The sequence below is a fragment of the Paroedura picta genome, chromosome 10, assembly GCF_049243985.1.
Source record: "Paroedura picta isolate Pp20150507F chromosome 10, Ppicta_v3.0, whole genome shotgun sequence".
NCBI lineage: Eukaryota > Metazoa > Chordata > Lepidosauria > Squamata > Gekkonidae > Paroedura > Paroedura picta.
In genome coordinates this window covers 68,338,956-68,360,656 of record NC_135378.1, presented here as the reverse complement: position 1 = coordinate 68,360,656, position 21,701 = coordinate 68,338,956, and the positions used below count along the sequence as shown (strand labels likewise).

Below are 21,701 nucleotides of genomic sequence, written 5' to 3'. Positions count from 1 at the left end.
CCATTCATTCGTGTCTGACTCTTGGCGATTCCATGGCACAACTGTCGCCACAATCCTCAATCCTGCACTGCTTCCCTCAGCCGTGCAATGTTCTGGCCACTATCCACCTTGGTTGTGTCCAACCACAGTGTTCTTTGTCAGCCTGGTTTCCTTTTTCCACTGACCAATCCTAGGATACTTGCTTTCGTCATTGAATTGAATCACATGATATGACCAAAGTAAGTGAACTGGAGTTTTGTGGTTTTGCCAAACAGTGATATATCAGACTTTATGCACTGTAACATTTCCTTGTTTGCGACTTTTCCTGTCCATGGAATCCACAGAAGCCTTCTGCAACACCAGAGTTAAAATGAATCAATTCTTCTCTTATCCAATTTTTTCATCCAACTTTCACAGCCATAAGTGGCTACTGAAAATATGACAGATCTAACTAATCTACATTTGGTAGGCAGGCTAAATTTCATTTGGTAGTCAGGCAGAGGGGTAAGAATGGTCCAGAAGGAAGGAGGAGGGTTGGTTCTTATATGCCGTTTTTCTCTACAGTTGCCTTCCCTTAGCTCTCCCCACAACAGACACCCTGTGAGGGTGGTGAGGCTGAGAGAGCCCTGACATTACTGCTCGGTCAGAACAGCTTTATCAATGCTGTGGCAAGCCCAAGTTTGGCTGCATCAAACTCTGCTCACCAGATTAGAAGTTGGCACTCCTACACCAAGCTGGCTCCCCAAGGACACTTTCCTTTGAGAATGGAGAGTGGGTACTGCATTGTGTTGTCCCACGTTCTACCTCTCTTGCTTTATGCCAGTCTGGGCAGTTTGTTGTTCACACTGTCATTTCATTTTTTATTCCTAGTCCTGTTGCATTGTTCATTGGACCTTTTTCTCTTCTTGTACTTGGTCATCCACCTCGAGTCTTAGAAAGAAAGGCAGGCAATAAATGAGCAGAATGAACAGACAAGTCATGAGATCTGCATGTTGCTGTGATGTTCTACAACAGCCTTCTCTGTCACACGTCCTGCAATTTACAAGGTTATATTCGTGAAGGAGCAATAATTAATAGCGAGCAGCAGACTTGCTGCCACTTGGTCTTCTCCAAGTTTTTTTCCAAGACCGTTGTGCAAACTTAGGGGGAAAAAAGGATTATGTGTCACATTCAATACTATTTCCCCCCAGCTCTTGTCATACTTGATTGCAAAGAGAGTATGCGAGCACAACACAGATTCAATACAGAAAATTTAATTTGCAATACAGTGAAATCCATTCTGAGAGTCGATGCAAGATTTTCAAAAGACCACTGACAGAAGTTTGATTTCATCATATTTAGAAATATATTTTGATTAAATTTAGCACCACTAATTTTTTTTTAAATTCAAGTGCTATATTCATCCTGTAAACTATAAAAAGCAAAACGCCTAAACTACATTAAATAATGCATAAGGAGTAAAAGAAAGCCACAGCAGTTAGAAACGCTGGACGGGGAGGGGCCTAAAAATATAAAAAAAGACAAGATTTTAAAATCTTACTGCTAGACTATTATAAGTGTAATAAAAAGAGAAGATATTAAAACCAGCAATTTGTTAGGTGCCAATATGTAATCGAATCCATAAGACAAGCAAAAGACTGATGTTGTTTTTAGGAAAGAACTTCCTGATCGACACTACAAAGCAGCGCAAACAGTGACTGTGTGGTCCCCCTTCTTGTTAGTAAATCAACTGTCAAAAGTTGATCTGCAATTAATAAGCAGCTTAAGCCTTTTCTAGGGATTTGTAATACTCTGTCAGTACAGTCCATGCTTTAGGAGCCATGAAACCTTCTGGAGGATTCTGCCCTTCCCGGGCCAGTTTGCGCATGCGGGTCCCCGAAATAAATTCGAAATCTTCGTGGCTGGAAAAAAGAGAGAGAAGAATACTAGATTAGGAAGAGGGTTAAGCAATCAACTTCATTTGTGGCTTTGTTCCAGAAGTGCTCTTGGAGTGAGTCACAAGTCAGAACACCGAAATCTGGACACGGGGTTCATCCTCATCTTCCATGGAGCGTGACGGCCCTTCTCCACCCACACACAGTGAAATACGTTCTCAATCGGCACCGCCTCTACTGAACGCTCATGAAGGTGCCTTCTACAGAATCAGATCATTGGTTCAACTAGATCATTACTTTCTATGCAGTGGTTCCTTAGGGCTTGGGCAAAAGTCTCTTGCATCACCTGCCACAGTTATATCTTGCATCCGCAAAAGAAGACTACTGGAAGGTAGCCCACAAAGTGACAATTTTTAAGATAAGAGTTTAGGAAGAACAAGGAACTAACAAGCTAATAGTTTCAATGTCTGCTCCAGGAACACTGTTTGAAAACTTTATTAAAAAGTAGAATTATTAAAGCAGCCTCACTGAGAAAGAATTTTTTGCCCATTTTTATTTTGAGTATATAAAGTTTACATAAAGCAAAGACAGAAAGAAAGAAAAGGCCATCAACTGCTGAGAAAGAATCGGCATGCTCTCTAAGACAGGGGTAGTCAAACTGCGGCCCTCCAGATGTCCATGGACTACAATTCCCATGAGCCCCTGCCAGTGGATATATTGAACCACAAAAGATTTAGAATTCCGGGGGGTGGGGGGCAGATTCAAATACCAGTATGGTATTTCGATTTCAATATTTTATTTCATATTTTTGGAAATTCCAAATTTTGGGGGCTCCATTATATCCTATAAGACCATTATAGTCAATGGGGAATCTATTGTGGGGGCTGTTTTCCACTTGTTTGCTCTGGGGGGGGGGCTGTTTTTGTGGTAGAGGCACCAAAATTTTAGCGAAGCTTCTGGTGCCTCTCTTCAAAAGATCTTCCAAGTTTCAGAAAGATTCGACCAGGCAGTCCAATCTTATGGGCTCCCAAATAAGACAATGTCAGTCCAGCAGAGCCAAGCAAGGAGGAGGGGAGGTACAAGCACAGCACAGATAGCACATGTACAGAGTGTGCAGCAGAACTAGTGCATGTACAGAGTGCCCAAAGAAGGTGCCCCCCTCTTCCATTGTTTTCAATGGAGGTAAAAAACAAAAGCATTTAAGGGAAGGCACTAGCTTTTATTAGGCACGAGTACCTTGGTTTGGCACTCTGTAAATGCACTAGCTATGCTGGGCTTGGAATCCCCCTTACTTAGATTTGTTGAACTGGCGTTTTCACAGTGGCACTGGTTCTGCTGGGTACTCTGCACATGCACTGGTAAATAAACTCTTTTAGCCAGATATAGAGGTTTATTTTTTGCTATCGAACACAGCCAATTCTGGAATAAAAATGGATAGCTGTAGTTCAACATCATTTATAGAGAGTTTCAAAAATAAGAAGTAGGACTAACTTTTTAAAAAATTACAAATCAAATTGCTGAAATAGCCTTAGAATCAAGCCTTCAGTCACCCCTCTAATCTTCTGATGGTTAATGGTATCACGTGCCAAGTGATTTCTGATTACATCACTAACTTCCTAAAATATTTTTATTTGTAACTGGTTTGGCCTCTTTCCTCTGAGAAAGGAGTTTTTCATCCTACCTGATGATGACGAGTTGTATGGAACTCAAGAAACCTGGATTCTAACTGGACTGGAGTCAACAAAAAGCAATTTCTTGCAAGCAACTCACATGAGGTCATCACTTGACATCCCACAGCTGAACATGCGAAATGCCCTGATCAAACCATACTGTGTTTGAGGTGATATGAAAGTTCCATCTGTGTTGCATAACTAGTGTTAGCTGACTCACATGTGCAAGTCATTACCTCTCATCATGGCCATCATATAAGGAGCATGCATTATGTTAACCAGTTTCGTTCTCTGGTACCAACAATACAACAATTGTCTTTACTCCAGATAAACATACGGCAAAGAAGTACTTGCTCGTTCTAGACAGACATTGTGTGGTATGAAAATACACCAGATTCTGTCAAGATACAGAATTATTAGCTTTCACAAAGAGTTTTCTAGTCTTTTACAAGACATATTTCCTTTCTTAACCATGTTCATTCTCAGAAAACACTCTGTAGCTAAGTGTTACAGTAGCCTTCCAGTAAAGACTTAAGAATGTGTACCATTCCAGAACACTACGGCAATACAATGTGCCAAGTCCTGCCTTGCAGCACTGTATACCCCTACATGGTTAGATACACACATTTTCCCCTTCTTTTTAAAAGGCAAAATGAAACATGTGGTCTTTCAATCGTAACCATTATGGATAAGCAGCCAAGCTTCATCCCTTGGCAAAAGACTACCCCTCCCCGGGCCTCAGTAAAATTGTCAAGCATTGACCGGTCCCCAGTGATAAAAAGATTGGGGACCACTGCTCTAAGCTATTACAGCGCCCTGGCTCATTTAGATTAGGGGTTTTGCATAAATCAACCACAGTGCAATTTGGTGCTGCTTTGGCTGACACTAGTGCAACTGATCTGCATTCAGATGTAGAAACTGAGTATAAGAACTTGTACGAGTTTCTTTTTAATGTCTTGGGGGAAGGGCTCTTGTCTTCTCATCCTATGCAGGTAGGGTGTGCTTTGCCATGATGATGCTTCAGCTGCACCTTCTAAAGCTTTCCCCCCTAACTTCACAACCACAAACCTGACTACATGGGGGGAAATGACAGCCCAATTAAAATCTCATCTCATATCTTGCTTGAAAGCCCTGCAGAGTCACTACGGTTAGTTTCTACCACCAGTCTTTTGTTACCTTCTCCTGAGGTTAGATCCACTCCCAAAATCCATGAAAGCTCTGCTCCACTTACAAACCCCATGCAGAAACACTACATACTCATCCAGCACTCCACATGAGAAGATCAGTTATACCTGGTGATAAGGTAAGATGTTTTTATGGGAGGCCTGCAGGAAGGTATATACTCGTTACAGATCGGAAAATGTCTGTAATCAAAGCACACTAAGCATTCAGAAAGTTGTCAGACCACATGATGGTATCAAATGTAGCCTGTCAAACTAAATCTTCATATAAAGTAGCTGAAAAACAAAAACTGCAAAATGATCACATTAACGTGGCAAGCAGTACAGGAATAATTTTGTATTAGAGATGCAGGAACACTCTTGGGTACCGCTCCAAGGCCACCCAAGTTGGCAAAACAACTCAGAGCAGTAGAGATCCAAGTTGAGTTTGGGTTGTTTTTTTTTTAATTTAACATGAAAGACACACTGAAAGAAACCAACTGAATGGTAAATCAGGCACTGCAGGTTCCCAGATTAGAATTTGCCATGGGCCCTAAGAAGTAGGAACATTCTTAAAAGTGAAGTAATAAATGCAGAGACATACTGGCGTAGAAATCCAAATCCCAAACCCAAAATATTATGTCAGACATTCACCAGTTTTTAAAACTGACAACTTACTGTTCCGAGTCATAGTAATCCATGCATTTCTTTTTCTTGTTATAAGCTGCCACTCTGAAGGGTACAATTTCCAATGTTATCAGGCCTGGCGCCATAGTGAGCACTTTGGCACCATGGGTTGGATCATAGAGATCTTTTCCAGACTCTGGATGAGGCATGCCGGCAGGATCTCGGCCCACAATGTAGAAGTTCGCTCCAGCGACCATTCGTGACCTACAATGCCACTGAACCTAGGATGAGATTGGAGAAGCAATGTCAGCAGAAGACAAGAAGAAGCAGTTAGGGGAGAAAGGCAGAATGCCATTGCTACTGCTGGACAAGACCTGGACAGACTAGGCAAGCGTGATCCAGTCAGATCTTGGAAGCTAAGCAGCGTCAGCCCTGGCTAATCCTTGGAAGGGCGATTGCCAAGCAACACCAGGGTCATGATGTGGGGGCAGGCAATGGCAAACCACCTCCAAACATTTCTCTTGCCTGGCAGCTAGACAATGTTAAGATCTCCTGAGTATATTACACACATGCCATAAGATAAATAATAAATAACTAGACAAACAACACATTTTCTACAACCCAAGGTCATATAACCATCAGAAGCAGAGTTACCAGGCCCTCAATCACCCTTAGAACCATGATCCCCAATATGGCACCCATGGGCACCATAGAACTGTCCTGGTTTTCATCCACCTCACTGGTGTAGTAGGAAGAGCTTCAGAAACCCCATCATTAGGACTGAATTCTGTCCTGGGGGGACGCTATTTTGTTGTGATGCCCATTAGGTGTTCTCCAAATTCCAAAAGTCTCTACAACCTGAGGACCCCTGCCATAGAAACTCTTAACTCAGGTTAATGAATCAACTCTAAAAACATGAAGCCATGGCCCCAGACAAGATGGGGACTTCAAGATGCAATAGCACACAGTATAAACACTGTGGTGCTTTCACTCTGCTTAGCTTAAATGTCAAGCAACATGATAAAGGGGGAAACAGAACAGGGCAAAGGAGCAGGAGATAAGAAATGTGTGAAATGGGCTAAAATGGCCACTAGACTAACATCTCTTGGCTAGGGATCCAGCAGGCAGCTTTTCATGGGCAGGAGTTTTGGAAAACATTCCTTCCTTCTGCGGTGGTAGGAAAGTCTTACCAATTATTAGAAGCAAATAAAAGATCTTGATTTTGTTCAATCCCATGTCCCCTGAGCATGTTTTAAAAAAAATAAATACAGAATTTGTAATGGGAGTATCTATCAGATCTATGCAAAACCAATAGCTCTCCCCTCTCCACTGGCTTGCAAGCATCATTCAAAGACCACAGAAATTCCAGTAAGTGACAGCACAAAGCAAAAATAAAAACACTCTCCAACAAACTCTGAAGAGATGGCCTATTTATTAAGTACCGAATACCCACAATTAGGGTTACATCATATTTTTCCTGCCCAGAACCGCCGTGGCTTCATGTGGCCTATAACATTTTCTATCCAAATGGCAAACATTGTGCACTACTTGATTTAGCCTAAACCCGAAGGCTAAAAGCAGTGTTCTGGAGCACCAAAAATGAGCACACAGAATCTTGTGCAACACTGCTTCTCAGCTGTGCATCTCACACTGGCCCCTATTCCAGGCCTTCACTCAGATACTTGAGCTAGAACAGAGGTCATTGTAATCCTTACAGGGCTTGTTGGGTACCAACATATAAAACTGTCATGTCTAAGATCCAAACACCCTACATTTTAAAAACATCCTAAGTGTGAACTCTATTTGCTTCTTATACTGACCAAGTAATACATTTTAACCCAGGCAAAGTCCAGTCACGTTGGTCTATCCTCTATGGACATCTTGATCAGAGGCAACTATCAAGGTATGCATTGTGTGTAGATCTAACCCTATTTGGGATGGAGTGACAAGAAATAAATGCAGTACTTTAAATGCAGCTGTGCCCAGATCTATACAAGGTCTCTATATTAATGGCAATTTTATTTTCAATACATTTCCTAGTAATCCCTGGTACAGTATATGCTGTTGGCACCATCCCTACACACTCAATCAACATTTTCATCAAGCAATTCATTTCCCCATAATAACCAATACCCTGAACTGAATCCAGTCACTGATCAATGGAGTAACTGCAAAATGGATGTGGTTATGTATGATCTGCAAGGTCCACATGGTAGTCAAGCTGCAACATGGAAAACGTCTCCAATCCCTTGTAAAGTTGGCCACTTCACCATCCGCCCCCAATTCCAGGACAAATTAAGCACCATCAGTCCCAATCCAGATCCTTAAGCGATCCACTGCTGACTTCCTTTCATTGTGAGAACGGACCACTTTACTCCTGCCCTTGGTGTCCTGTTTGACCATTTACTAATCCGCAAGAGAATCCCATTCTATTCACTTACGCTTCACTGAAAATAGCACTTCCAGCACATTGTATGGGGAAGACTGATGCATTCCCCACATCCTCTTCAACAATCTTTTCATTCCTTTGTCATGTGTTTTTCCTCTGAGCAGTTTCCTGGCGAGAAGTCTCCCCCTTCTCACTGCTATTAGCCCTGGTAAGGAATTTATAGTTAATGAGCCTTTCTACACTATATAATGTCTATAATAGCCACTGGTGGAAAAGCAATTTCTAACAAAGAAAAGCTATAAAGAACAGGGTTAGCCCCTGCAACACCCCCCCCCCCCACAAGCCATACAGGGAGTTTCCATGGTAAATGAAAAATGCTGGATTTAACATTTGTCGATCTCTTGCATTTCATCTAGTTAGCGTCCGAATGTTAAAGCATCAGTTGTGTATGCAGCCATCAGAAGGCAAATCACTGTCTCTAAAATGAATACAATAGCAACAATGGCTCACTGATTTATCATGCAACTAGCCTGTGGTACATATGAAAGTGCATGCAATTAACAACAGCAGGGGTGAGGTCCCTAAAGCAGGGGACCTCAACATGGTGTCTTTGGGTTCCCCAAAACATTTCCTGATACCTGCCCTAAAGGGTCTTTACTGGGTGACTGAAAGTCATCTGCGGTGGCCATTTTGAGGCGGGCTTTGTATCATGCATCAATTATGTGATGGCAGCCATTTTGTGGACATGCCCCTGACCTTGTCAGAATTCCAAAGATACACATAGGCTTAAAAAGATTACACAATCCACGCTCTATAGTTGCAAAGGGATTAAAAGGGGGCGGGGGGGTGGCCTCTTCCGTTATTTCCAAAGTACCTCCCTATAGTTTGCAACCATGTTTAAAGTAGATCGGCACAATGTATTCCGGGCTAACTTTAGTTAGCTTTAGGAGGGATGCAAACTGGATGCTAACCTCAGTTCTAAAACAAATAGGAAGAGAGAATTTCTGCTTGTACAAGCAGTGCAACTGCCCATGATTTCTTTTTCTGGTTTAGGCAAACTGGGCAGAGGCACATCAGCAGCAGGCCATAGAAACAGGAGCCAGGAAACAGGCAGAGCCCTACAGCCAGGTATTTTAAGGGGGAGTGGCCATTTATTTACGTTCATCTGCTTTCATTTTCTGGCTGCTGCAGACATCTTTAGAAGACTAATTTTCAAGTGCTGGGGCATCACCCATAAAAGAAAAAAAGCTGAATAGTAAGCAAAGCTTTAAAAACCCAACCCTGCATGCTGTAAGGGTTGTTTTGGATACAGCTATGTCCTCCTTTTTAAATATTCAGTTACAAGTCAGATATGGAGCATGATATTCCACATCTAAAACTCTGTCTCTCTCTCAATTCATAAGAATTTCAGGGGGGAAAGTTTCAACAACAAAAGCCCTCTGTACACCAGCTTTTGGATTTTGCAGCCAGGAGCTAACTGAACAGTTGCCAGAGCAAACAAGTGGAAAACATTTTCACCTTGACCACAGAGAGAAATGACATGTACCAGATTAGGGAGAAAGGTGTGTTTTGGACACATGTGGTTTCCCACTTAGTACTGCAAGTTTACAGATGTTTGCACCACAGTCGGATAAACCCATTTAAACAAAGATCGACAGCTCTGCCACGCCAGCTCTGGGTATTTTACTCTCACTCTCTCTCGCTCTCTGAGAATAATATATGTTCTAGATTGCCACAAAGCAATCAATTTTGCAACTATTGTGAATTAAGCATTTTCCCTGAGAAATAACAGTTCCAACAAGCTTAAGGATAGTTAACAAATCTGACACACATAATTATATTAGCAATCAGGATTACTCCTCCCTCCCCAACCAAAGTTATCTACTCTACACCTTTTACCATCATACAGGTAACAACCAGGCTAAAAACATAGTTTCTTATCATGTTAGGCAGCAGCCCATAAAAACTGTATTTTTGAGAAACCGATTTTGTTACTGAGATCTACAAAACATGCCCATTAAATATTTACTGACTGGAAAACCATGTTTAGACCACTGATAACCATAATGGCTTAGCAGCTGCCTATTGTTCTGCAAGTCATTTGCGCTACAGAAACAAATCTGGTACCAATGTCTTCTAAATGACCTACAGAAAATGATTAAAGGGAAGAGCTGCCTTTTATTAGTCGGCGAAAACACACAATTGGCAAGCGGTTTTCTGAAGTCTTTGGAAAACACAGCTAAAATTAAGAGATGTTTCTTATTTTATTTCCATTCACTGTGGACAGAGTTCCTGATCAAGTCTCCGTTTCCACGGTCCCCACATTCAAGTCCCAAGGACATAAGGGGGAAGGATGTCCATATATATAGTCAACCATTCATTCATGCATGATATTCAGAGACTGCATTAATTAAGTCAGGTAGCCATTTGGTTTTCTGGAGCTCGCCATCTCTCTCTTTGAGCTCTCCCTGACTTTGTCTATCATTCCCAGATGGAGAAAGTTCATTTCCTCTCATCCACCCCCCAACCGATACCTGAAAGGAAGAAAGGTTCAAAACATAAACAGAGAAAAACAGAACCTTTCCAAGGCAATTGGTACAATAAATTTTATATATCAATAATTTTTTAAGGACCAACCAAAACGGTTTCTAGATATACTCCGTTTTCACAATTTTTCTTCAGTGGTTGATTCCTTATACTCTTATCAAGCAATTTTTTAATATATATAGATAGGCCACCGGCTCTGTAAAGTATTGTGGGGAATGTCAGTCAGGGGAATGTTTTTTGATATATAAAAAATTATTGATATATAAAATTTATTGTACCAATTGCCTTGGAAAGGTTCTGTTTTTCCCCAACCGATACCTGGCATTGCAGAAGCATGAAGGCAGACAGAAAATTAACCATTCCTAATGAACTCCCCCCCCCCGCTAAAGAAATGAGCAAAAAAAGAAACAAAGGCATTTCCTTTTTTAATGCTCTTTATTTGGGGTTTGTTTTGAATTGCTAATATGTATCCAATTGGACTAAGAGAAACTTAACTGACTGCTGCATGTAAATGCAAGTGAGGTGCTTGAACTGTGCAGCGTTTAGGATCATGACCTGTTCCACAAGCATAAATCTGTGTATCTTGAAGGCTATAAAAGCAAACTGAATTATTTCAGATCAAGCCCTCTTGTCCCTCAGTGTCAATGGAACTGTGAACGCTCCTGATAACTCCAGCAGGCCTGTATCCCACCACACACACACTCGGCACCCCAGAGATTATAGCGGCATTCAGCTTCTAATACAGGGCCACATTGTCTGTCACTTCTCTCCTCACACTACAGCTTACTGGGTCGGATCCAGCTAGCTATATTGCTGAGTCTCACTCAATTCCCTTTTTCGCTACAGTCCCACATGGCTTTTGTACATACAGGTCCCATGATCCCCAAAGGGGACCTTCTCCTCCCTTAGCCACCAGTGGAAAAGATGGTTAGATCCAAACTACTGAACCCCCCTGAAATTTTGCAGCTGTGGGTTTGTGGGGCCTCAGGAACATGATAGGGGGCAAAGCAAGGCCTTGCAGTAAGAAATCGATGGTCCATTCTTATGAAAACTTCAGAACCATTAAGTCTTTAGTCTTTAGAGTATGTGCACGGACACAGCAAGCAAATTGAGAGAATACCAATAAAGAGGGAAAGAGAGTCAACCAGTTGGGTTTGTTTGCTAAGAGAACACTATAGGGCAGGGGTGGTCCCTGGCAGGGGCTCATGGGAATTGTCATCCATAGACATCTGGAGAGCCACACTTTGGCCACCCCTGCTATAGGGCTATGGTCCCACACTGTCCTTCACATCTCCTTTTCATATGCAAGAACAGGTATGTTGGAGGAGTACCATGCTAGAAGGGTTTGAGAGAATTCATGGACCAGAGTACACGTGAAAGCTAGATTTTTTTTTAAGCATAACACTTCTTTCCATGTAAGAAATGTCACATTTTAAATCAGTATGAAAACATTAAACGTTTTGTTAACCGTATGGTTTACAGTTTTGCAGATGTAAATGCAACTAGATTAAGAAAAGTGCTGGTGAATACTGGAGACCCAAAGGCAAAGCACTCCACATAGACACGACTCTAATAGCCCAGTAAAGCACTACTGAAATATTTAAGGTGACAGTTTCCATAAAGCTCTTTACAGCTGTTCAAGGTAGAATTTTTTTTAAAAGCTGAAATTGTCAAGGCTCTTGAAAAATACAAGATTTCTCATTATAAAAACATTAGCAATAAAGCCCATTGTGCAGAAAAATACAATGGGCTCCAGAAAAATAGAAGAGTTGGTTCTTATATGCCACTTTACCAGGTGTCTCAAAGCGGCTTACAATCACCTTCCCTTTCTTCTCTCCACAATAGAGAAATTGTGAGGTAGGTGAGGCTGAGAGAGCCCTGATATTACTGCTCGGTCAGAACAGTTTTATCAGTGCCGTGGCGAGCCCAAGGTCACCCAGCTGGCTGCACGTGGAGGAGAAGCGGGGAAACCAGCTTGCCAGGCTAGAAGTCATCGATCTGAACCACTAAACCCAGTGTTGCTGTTAAGGGCTAGGCTAGAGACCATTGCTCAGGCAGGACACACCCGCACCCACTTGACCCCCGTCTCAGCTTGCAGGCCACCATCGCTGCTCATCTCCAGACTATAAATATCAGCTTGCCAGGGGAAAATGACTGCTTTGGAGGGTGGACTTTGAGGCATTGAACCCTTTTGAAGCCCCACTTCCAAATCACAAGCAATATTTCCAACCCTGGGTTGCTAATAATTAGGTTGAAGGGGAAAGCTCTCCCCACTCATAAGTGCCCCTTCAAAAGGACCATGCACACATGCCCAAAGATACCCCTGAATTGCTCTTGGAAGAGCAGCAATGATAGCTGCCTCTCCGTGGTACACAGGCAGGCAGGCAGGCAGAGAAACGTGTTCCTTGCTTCAGTCAATAGTTATTGGAGGTTTCCTTCACAGCAGGCCTGAAAGGAAGGTGGGTGGAGTGCAAAATCCTAAGCAAGAGCTGTATTTAGTGGAGAACCAATTTGGTGTAGTGGTTAGGAGTGCGGACTTCTAATCTGGCATGCCGGGTTCGATTCTGCACTCCCCCACATGCAGCCAGCTGGGTGACCTTGGGCTCGCCACAGCACTGATAAAGCTGTTCTGACCCAGCAGTGATATCAGGGCTCTCAAAGCCTCACCCACCCCACAGGGTGTCTGTTGTGGGGAGAGGAATGGGAAGGCGACTGAAAGCCGCTTTGAGCCTCCTTCGGGTAGAGAAAAGCTGCATATAAGAACCTTCTTTCTCTATTTGGCCCTGAGTGGGGAATATTCCACTAATAAAAAAAGGCATCTGGTTTTGTCAGCAATTGCTGGGCAGATCCCTCGGATCGCAAGGCATGATGGTTAACTGGTGAGTTGTCCTTGATCACAAGTTCCCTTTTGGTGGTGGTGGTGGTGGTGATGATGATTTTTCTGACCCATGTGCATCCTTGGAGCTTCTTGTCATACCTCACAGCACCAGTTTTCCTGACATTGGCTCACATGCTTCAGTCAGCACTTGCCATCTCTGTATACAAACAGGCATTTTGATTTCCTTTATCAGCTTAGTTTGCAAGAGGAGACTGCTTGTGTCCTCTGCAACTGCTGTTTGTAATGAGGACCTTATTCTAACAATTCTTATTATTCCAGCCAATTTCCAAAAAAATGATACATTTAATAAACACTGGATATTGTTTATTATGTTCTGCAATACACAAATGAGTCAAGATTTGCTCATTGGCCTTTTATGATTCACTGTAGATTATTCTGCTTCGTGTGTATGAATCTTCTCTTTTCCCCCCTTTTGTTTGGATATATATTTTTTCCTTTTCTCTGTATGTAATTAACAACAACAATAAACATTTTAAAAACACAATTCCTTAAGACAATTCTTTTCAGCATCTTTCTGAGAACCAGCTAGCACAAAACACAATCTGTAAAACCAGACGTTTTTCCTTAACTGCCTGACTAAGACCAAAGATTAGAAGAGAAAGGCTTTGTCCTAAATGCTTGGATCAGGATTGGGACACTCTTAGCAAACCTTTTGTCCCTCCCACAAAACAAAATGGATGGAAGAAAATCATACACACCCCTGAAATGAGCAAGAATTAAAAGACGGCCAAGTTCTGGGGAAGCACACAATTGCATAGCATAGAAGTTACAATCTGAACTACACAGCCCATACAGAAGTGATCACGTACCTCTTTTCATGATCACTTAATTTTTTTCCAGTTCCCACCAATGTTTCAAGCAAACGTTTGTGTGTGTGTCTGGGGGAGATTTTATGGCAGTATATCAGGCTTTTAAACAACTTGCCCAGCGTGACTGCCAAAAGCATGTTTGCTTCTCGGTTGTTTGCTCACACTTGTCTCAAATCCGAGAACACCAAAAGACACATTGAAATTAGAAAGCTGAAAAGATCCCAACTCCTTCACATACCGAAATATAGCAAAGCTATAAAAGCACCCTTTAAACCAAAAGACAGAGATGGAGCAAGAAGTCTCTTGAACTGTAAACAAGAAGCATCTGAGATACCTCTAAAGTATGTGTGGACAAATTGTGGTTCTCCAGATCCTTCATGGAGAACAAATAACCATGAGCCCCTGCCAGCGCTGTGATGCTGGCAAGGGCTCATGGTAACTGTAGTCCATGGGCATCTGGAGAGCCACAATTTGGCCAATCCTGCTCTAAGCTAAGAACCTTAGATGTTCATGAGTCTTGCAGATAAGCTGTTTAGTCCCAAGATGTCCACATTACTAACAACAAAAATCCAATATGACAAAGCAAGATCAGAGAAAATCATAGCGACTGCAATGAACTTCCCACCTCGGTTGGCCCAGCATACATCATGGGAGAGGGAAATATGGCCACCACGGTGGTCTCTGGATTCAATATTCCTTCCTCCAGGACAGCTGCATGTTGCTTCATCCGCCACATCAGAGGAACATCATCATCCTTTGTCCAACCACCCAGTGGATGTAAAAGTAAGACTGGCCTCCGGTAGCCCCGTCCCAGCAGCTGCTTATGAGTATCCTGCATTAACAGAGCATGCCCATTGTGCACAGGGTTGCGCAACTGGAAAGCAAAGACCGCATCTAAGGAACAAGAAGAGAGGTTTACAGGAATTAGCGTAGGAAGATGTAGTCAATGACTAACTGCCTCTGACCTCCATTGCCCACTGTCTTATAATTCGCAGAAAGGCTTTGCCTACAAGAGAGTTCTATAGGGAAGATGGGGAGAGGACTTCAACAAAAATGTAGATGTTAATGAACTGTCTGCCCAGCTCTGAGATCAGAGAATAATGAAATGCATACAGCACTATATATAGGCAGTTCTGGAGGCCTCACTTCAAGAAGGACGTAGATAAAATTGAAATGGTACAGAGGAGAATGACGAGGATGATCTGGGGCCAAGGGACCAAGCCCTATGAAGATAGGTTGAGGGACTTGGGAATGTTCAGCCTGGAGAAAAGGAGGTTGAGAGGGGACATGACAGCCTTCTTTAAGTATCTGAAAGGTTGTCACTTGGAGGAGGGCAGCTGTTCCCATTGGCTGCAGAGGAAAGGACACACGGTAATGGGTTTAAACTACAAGTACAACGATATAGGCTAGATATCAGGAAAAAATTTTCACAGTAGTTCAGCAGTGGAATAGGCTGCCTAAGGAGGTGGTGAGCTCCCCCTCACTGGCAGTCTTCAAGCAAAGGTTGGATACACACTTTTTTTGGATGCTTTAGGATGCTTTGGGCTGATCCTGCGTTGAGCAGGGGGTTGGACTAGAAATGCATGGCTCCTTCCAACTCTATGATTCTATTACATTGAGCTGCACTGGGAATATTCAATGTATGGGCCAATGCTGGTTGCTTGGCATCATTTTACATTTGTATTTTCCAAGGGCCCTTTCAGCCGCAGTCCATCCACAATTCCTTACATCAGGGGTAGTCAACCTGTGGTCCTCCAGATGTTCATGGACTACAATTCCCATGAGCTCCTGCCAGCAAATGCTGGCAGGGGCTCATGGGAATTGAAGTCCATGAACATCTGGAGGACCACAGGTTGACTACCCCTGCCTTACATCACTGCTTTCATGCCTAGGGCTTGGGATCCCAAAATGGGTTGTGAAGCCTCTTTAAATGGGTCACGGGCCAGCCCTTTCCAGTGCTCTCTTGTGCATTTTGGAAACCAGAATCTGACCCTGGAAACAATATCATAGATTAGTTGAATAGACATGTTGCGTAAAATGTGCCCTTATGGTTACTGGGCGTGAAGGTTAGGAGAGGCAGACATAGAGAAGGACAGTATGGTCATAAGTTGGGATGTCGCCTCTATACGTGAAGTCTGCATATGTCAAAATGCCACTTGCTTGGGGTTCATAACAGATTCAGTGGTGCCCTTTGTGTGATGCTCTTGGTTTCTCAGAAGCATCTGGTTGGGCACTAAAGAACACAGAATGCTGAACAAGACAGGTGCCAGGGCCATAGTCTGCCTTGGGTGCAAAAAAATCCCCCTTTTGGCCAGACTTTGATAGCTGGGAACATCATGCAGCGTTTGTTCCACCTGTTCTGTCTTGTTCCACTGACAGAAATGCCTTTTGTGGCAGGAATCCAACTCATTCCCCACCCCCAATTACAAGAAAACAACAGCCAAAACTGGGGCATCCTTTGACCGCAAAGTGCACTCATTTATTATTATTATTATTATTTTGTATTATATTTGTATACCGCTCTCCCCTAGGGCTACCCTGATCTTGGCCTATCAGTCAAGATTTGCACTCACTGATCCAACAAGCTCCAGCAGGCCTACTAATTCTGAAAACGAGTTTCCCTTTCCTGCCACCTCTGTTTTGAACTTCCCCCACCCCCCACATCTATCAGTGTCAAGTAGCAAGACTGCTCTTGCTGTCCCAGCTAGAAAGGCCCAGAACAAACACACATGCTGCCAGGCTGTTGCCTGCTTGGTCTGTTACTTATTGTTTTAACACAAAAACATTAAAATAGAAAGCAAAGAAACCAACACATCCGTGGCTTTCTCTATTCTGCTGTGAAGTTAGCAAAACAACGTTTCTTTTTTTCAGATGAAATTGACATATATATATAAGCACAGTAAAAAAAAAAAAAAAAGCTGGAAGGCACATGTGTTTAGTTCCAGTTCTGGAGAATTCATGGCATGCAAAAGTGTGTCCATACGAAAAGACTTAGAATAGAATCATAGAGTTGGAAGGCACCTCGTGGGTCATCTAGCCCAACCCCCTGCACTATGCAGGATGCTCATCCAGTGTAACCTGCCACCCCCTTGCTGGACAGTGAATCAGTGAATTAGTTATGGACCTGGCCGGCTTCAAAAAGACAGTCTAAATCCTGTACAGCGATGGCAGGGCAAAAGCTTGACTGCAGCCAAAGGTATTTTGCAGCAGCTGACCACACCTCAAAAAACAGAAACATCTTTTCTGATTGGGTGAACTACCACTCTGGTTTCGCGCACACTACCATTATTTCACTGTGATGGAAAATGATAATGTGTTTCCACCGGTGGTTTCTCTTTAGTGATTTGAGGCCACGCTGTTGAAGTTTCGGGCAATAGAGGGATTCTTCTCTTGCCTACTAGGTGTCATCCAGCCACCCCACTCACCTCCGAGTAAGAACTCACCAGCATTCATGTCTTTGAACTTCTGCTTGAGTTCAGCAGGTGTGAGGCGGTACTGGTCAAGGCCATCATTCCAGTAAATTCGATCAAGCACTTGCAGATCACCACCCACAAGCCAGTCCCCTTGCTCCATGACCATCTAGGAAATGTTAAAGGAAAGAACCAATTCATTAGCACACATAAAGGAAAGAAGACATTCAGCTCAGCTTCACAAAAGAAAAATCACCAGTTGGTTTGCACATCTCAAAGGAAACACATTTAAGATTTATTGCCTTGCACATCACACTTGGAAACTGGACCACTAATGGCCTCTCCATGAATTACAGACTAAACAGGTCGGGTCCAGGTCCCATCCTATGTTGGAAATCATAGTTATGCATGGGTTGTGGGTTGTCCTAAATTACTGGACATGCAGGTTCCAATTAGGACTAGTCTAAGGGAATGTTATTTCAGGTAACCTATGAGCCTTCTGGGATGCTCATGGGTTTTCCCAACAGGCCTGAGTTTTGTTTCAAGTTCAGAACTAAAGAAAGTCAGAAAACCAGGGATTTAGTGTAGAACAGCTGTGGACAAGATGGGGAGGGGGGAATCTTATACAGTTCAAACTTCAGGCAAGTTTATTGCAGCATACCATTTTCATGGACCAGAGAGGAAAATGCAGTCTCTAGATAGACATATTGAAACTGCTGGAAACTGCCAACAGGAGATTACCTACTGACTCTGGCTCTCAAGTCCTTACAGAAGTCCCTTTTGCCCCTCTCACCAGAAAAAAACACGTCAGGAGAAGAAAACAGAATTCAACTACATTTTTAGAACTTGAAGTCTAACAAGTAATTAAGTGGCAATAAATAATTTGCATCAATCCAGCATTAAAGATCCTTTGTTGAAAGGAGGATGAGCTGAAGGCTGGACACAAATACTCTGATCAGACCAAGCCAAGCCCTACGGCAGAAAGGCCAGCTGTTTTCCTGTCATCGCTGCTGAATAATTCATTTTGCCATGTTATCCTCTAGGTCTCTTGCACACAATGCTGTTTTTGTAAACCGCAGGAGAGGACAAACTTCTCTCTGATCTTCACTGGCGAGACAACAAGACTTGTCCTGAGTCTCTCTTTCACGTCCACACACACACACATACAGAGTCATGGAAATCAAAGTTCCACAGCCTGAATAACAACAGTACATGAACGTCAGGGAATTATCTGCAAAAGGGAATCATCAAGGGAATCTGGATCAGGGTTTTCATTGCTTCTTCACCGACATGAAACATCGTTAAGGTTTAAGAAAAGGGTGTTGTATTAAAATCAGATCAAACCAGCTTGTAAAGGCCACCTTGATGTAAGGGTGTTCCTTGCATGTCGTCCCCCACTGTCTGGCACAACGCTCTTCTTTGCGATGCTCGTAAAATTCTGGGTTTCGGAGAATAGCTACACGCCGGCCTTCGTACATGAGAGCAAAAGCTGTGCAGCCATCTAGTCTCTCCTTGTCTTCTTTTGTAGCTGTCAACACTATAGGCACCGAGAGATTAATAACTCCCCCTGTAGGGCGAAAGGGAACAACAAAATTGGTACCAGTTGTCCCGGAGCAACTAAGTCTTACAGATGCTTAGAAAAGGAAGAAGAAATCTGTCCTAAAACCCCTATGTCAGAGCACAGTCTTTCTATACAGTTCTCTGCTTTTTATTTTCTTGAGACACAAATATACTTTGGCAGGTCTTCCAGTTTTTCACTTCTTCCCATTGTCACCTAGGGAAGAACAGAGAATCTGCCTAGCCTTCCCTGTGGGCTAAAGCAGAGGTAGTCAACCTGTGGTCCTCCAGATGTTCATGAACTACAATTCCCATGAGCCCCCGCCAGCAAATGCTGGTGGGGGCTCATGGGAATTGTAGTCCATGAACATCTGGAGGACCACAGGTTGACTACCCCTGGGCTAAAGTACAATTCTTCCCCTCCATGGCTGTTTCAGCACTCAAAAAGGATCCGGGGCAGGGGCTGGCAGAAGCTGCAGTGGGCAGACTTGGTCTGGCTCAGGACTTTGCAGTTAGTTAAAAGAACTATAAATACTTTTAAAATAGTGTCACTTGTCATTTGGGCCACAGTTTTGCATTGGAACATGGGAACCGCTTGCCTCCATGCTGGAAGACTGACAGTATGTGCCTCCACGCTAAAGAAATGTTGGGCAATAACAAGTCAAGGTTTAGTGGCTGCTGAATTCGATCTGATGCTTACAGAACACGAGCTGAGAGGGATCGTACCAGGATAACTTTCGGCCAAGAGAGACATATTGTAATCCAAAGATTTTAGGCATGTATGGAACAGACATGTTATGATGTTGCCCCCACACTTTTGTTATAGCCTCGGTATCCTTACAGCTCTATGTCCTTTTGGGAGGTTGTTGTGATCTGCTGAGCTCCCCATGCAATTCAAAAAATAATGCTGAGCTTCAGGAAAGTAACATCCAGGTACTCATTTTAGGTGGCAGCTTCCTTGTGAAAGAAGTGGGCACTTGGCTCCATGGCAACTTTCTAAGGCAGTCCAGGATTTTTCAAGGGCATGAAAGAATGTTACTGGCTTGACTGCCCACATAAAAACCACATCTGTCCTCCCTAATTATCCGTATTAATGTCTAGAAACATGAAGAGGAACACTACATAAAATATACTGGAAAGCAGCCATTCAGTTTTCAATATATTTGATATTGTTTCCTCTGGCTGAGATTGATTCCAGTCTACGCAAAATGTATTTTCAAGTCCGCAATTCTGAAATGAAAAGAGACATTCAAAAAAAAAAAAAAGAGAGAGAGAGAGAGAGAAAGAAAAAAACAGAAAGGGGGGGGGGGTTGGAGCCTGAACACTGAGGCTGAAAAAATTACAAAGCGGCAATCCTTTTTTTCCACAACAAAAGAGAGATGGGGAGAAGCTGGATTTCATTTGGAATCAGGTTTGGACCCCAGTTTTTCCCACTGGGATGCAAGGTTCAGTCTGGAACATGAGAAAGAAAGATGATGCCCTCACTGGGCAAAAAAAAGATAAGTAGCATGCACCCAATAAGGTAAGGAGCGATGTAGATATATCCACAGAACGTAGTGCAGGGAAACAGCTGGTAAATGTGCCGTATGATATTCAATAACCAAGCACAGTTTATCATTTAAGTCAGGGGTAGTCACACTGCAGCCCTGCAGATGTCCATGGACTCCAATTCCCGTGAGCCCCTGCCAGCTGGCAGGGGCTCATGGGAATTGTAGCCCATGGACATCTGCAGGGCCACAGTTTGACTACCCCTGATTTAAGAGGTCGATTGAGAACCTTCTGCAGCATTTTAAAAAGAAACAGGAACTTAGAAAGGAAGTCAAACCTAGAATGCTGCAATTTTCAGTTACTCGGCACTAGACGGGGTTCATTGCTACTTCTTTGTTTGCTGGTCATGACTGCACCGGGTTCTTTCCAAGTCCGAACAGGAGCTGGGTGTACAGCCATGTTTTCTGTCCCTCAAAGGAGGAACTGTTCTTCAAAATCCCAGTGGAACAACCATGTGCTGCCGTCATTCAAGCATGGCCAGTAGAATGAGCTGCCCGGAATATTTAAAGAGTCTTACCATCCAGCAGACAGTCAAAATGAAGGCACTGCAAGTATTCTCTCTCTCTCATGAAGCCGTTGAGCGGCGTGGCCCAGCCCTCTGCCAGAACCTGCACCCATTGCATGTCTACCTGGAAACAGAAACATGTTTAATGTTCAGTCAGCTGTAAAGTTTTCAGTAAGACCATTTACACACTGGAGGTTTCATGCCAGGCTGCAGGCTGGAGTTTTAGCCGTGGCAGGTTGCCCCACCTCTTCCTGCACCCACATGGGGGAGCATTTGGCCTGGTGCACTTCACCCACCCCACATTTGTGCTGGGGCAGGAGCTCCTGCACAGGAGCTGGGACAGTGAAGTTCCCAGTGCATAAACGGTCTAAGTTGTGTTCTTACTACAAAAAGAGGGGCCAATCTTCCAATATAGATCTGATGACTATTTTTTCCAAGTGTGGCTTTTATATTACATCGATAGCAAATCTAGTACAACATTTTGAGCTCAAGGCTCTGGAAACCCAGGTTCAAATCCCTATTCAACCATTGAAACTTTTACTGGGGCCACCTTAAGCCATCTCTCAGAGTAAGCAACTTCACAGAATTGTTGCTGAAGTAAACATGCTAGCTGGGGGACGAGCACCATGGATGCTACTGTGGTCTCTTGGGAAGAAGTGATGATTATATCACTACCAATAATAACTTTAATAACAGTAATATCAGTGGCTTGCATACAGTCACTAAA

General features: G+C 43.2%; 1 protein-coding gene across 2 annotated transcripts in view; it reads right to left on the bottom strand.

Annotated features, from left to right (window-relative positions):
- Positions 1-1,216: 1,216 nt before the first annotated feature.
- The window catches only part of PAPSS1 (3'-phosphoadenosine 5'-phosphosulfate synthase 1), a 41,124-nt gene continuing 20,639 nt past the window's right edge, over positions 1,217-21,701 (bottom strand). For both annotated transcript variants that reach the window (XM_077300668.1, XM_077300667.1), the window contains exons 7-12: positions 20,987-21,098; positions 18,726-18,931; positions 17,398-17,533; positions 14,580-14,848; positions 5,362-5,591; positions 1,217-1,880 (exon numbers count right to left, since the gene is read on the bottom strand). In XM_077300668.1, coding sequence (XP_077156783.1) covers positions 1,742-1,880; positions 5,362-5,591; positions 14,580-14,848; positions 17,398-17,533; positions 18,726-18,931; positions 20,987-21,098 — 1,092 coding nt within the window. In that variant the 3' untranslated portion in view covers positions 1,217-1,741. The remainder of the gene's footprint in view (positions 1,881-5,361; positions 5,592-14,579; positions 14,849-17,397; positions 17,534-18,725; positions 18,932-20,986; positions 21,099-21,701) is intronic.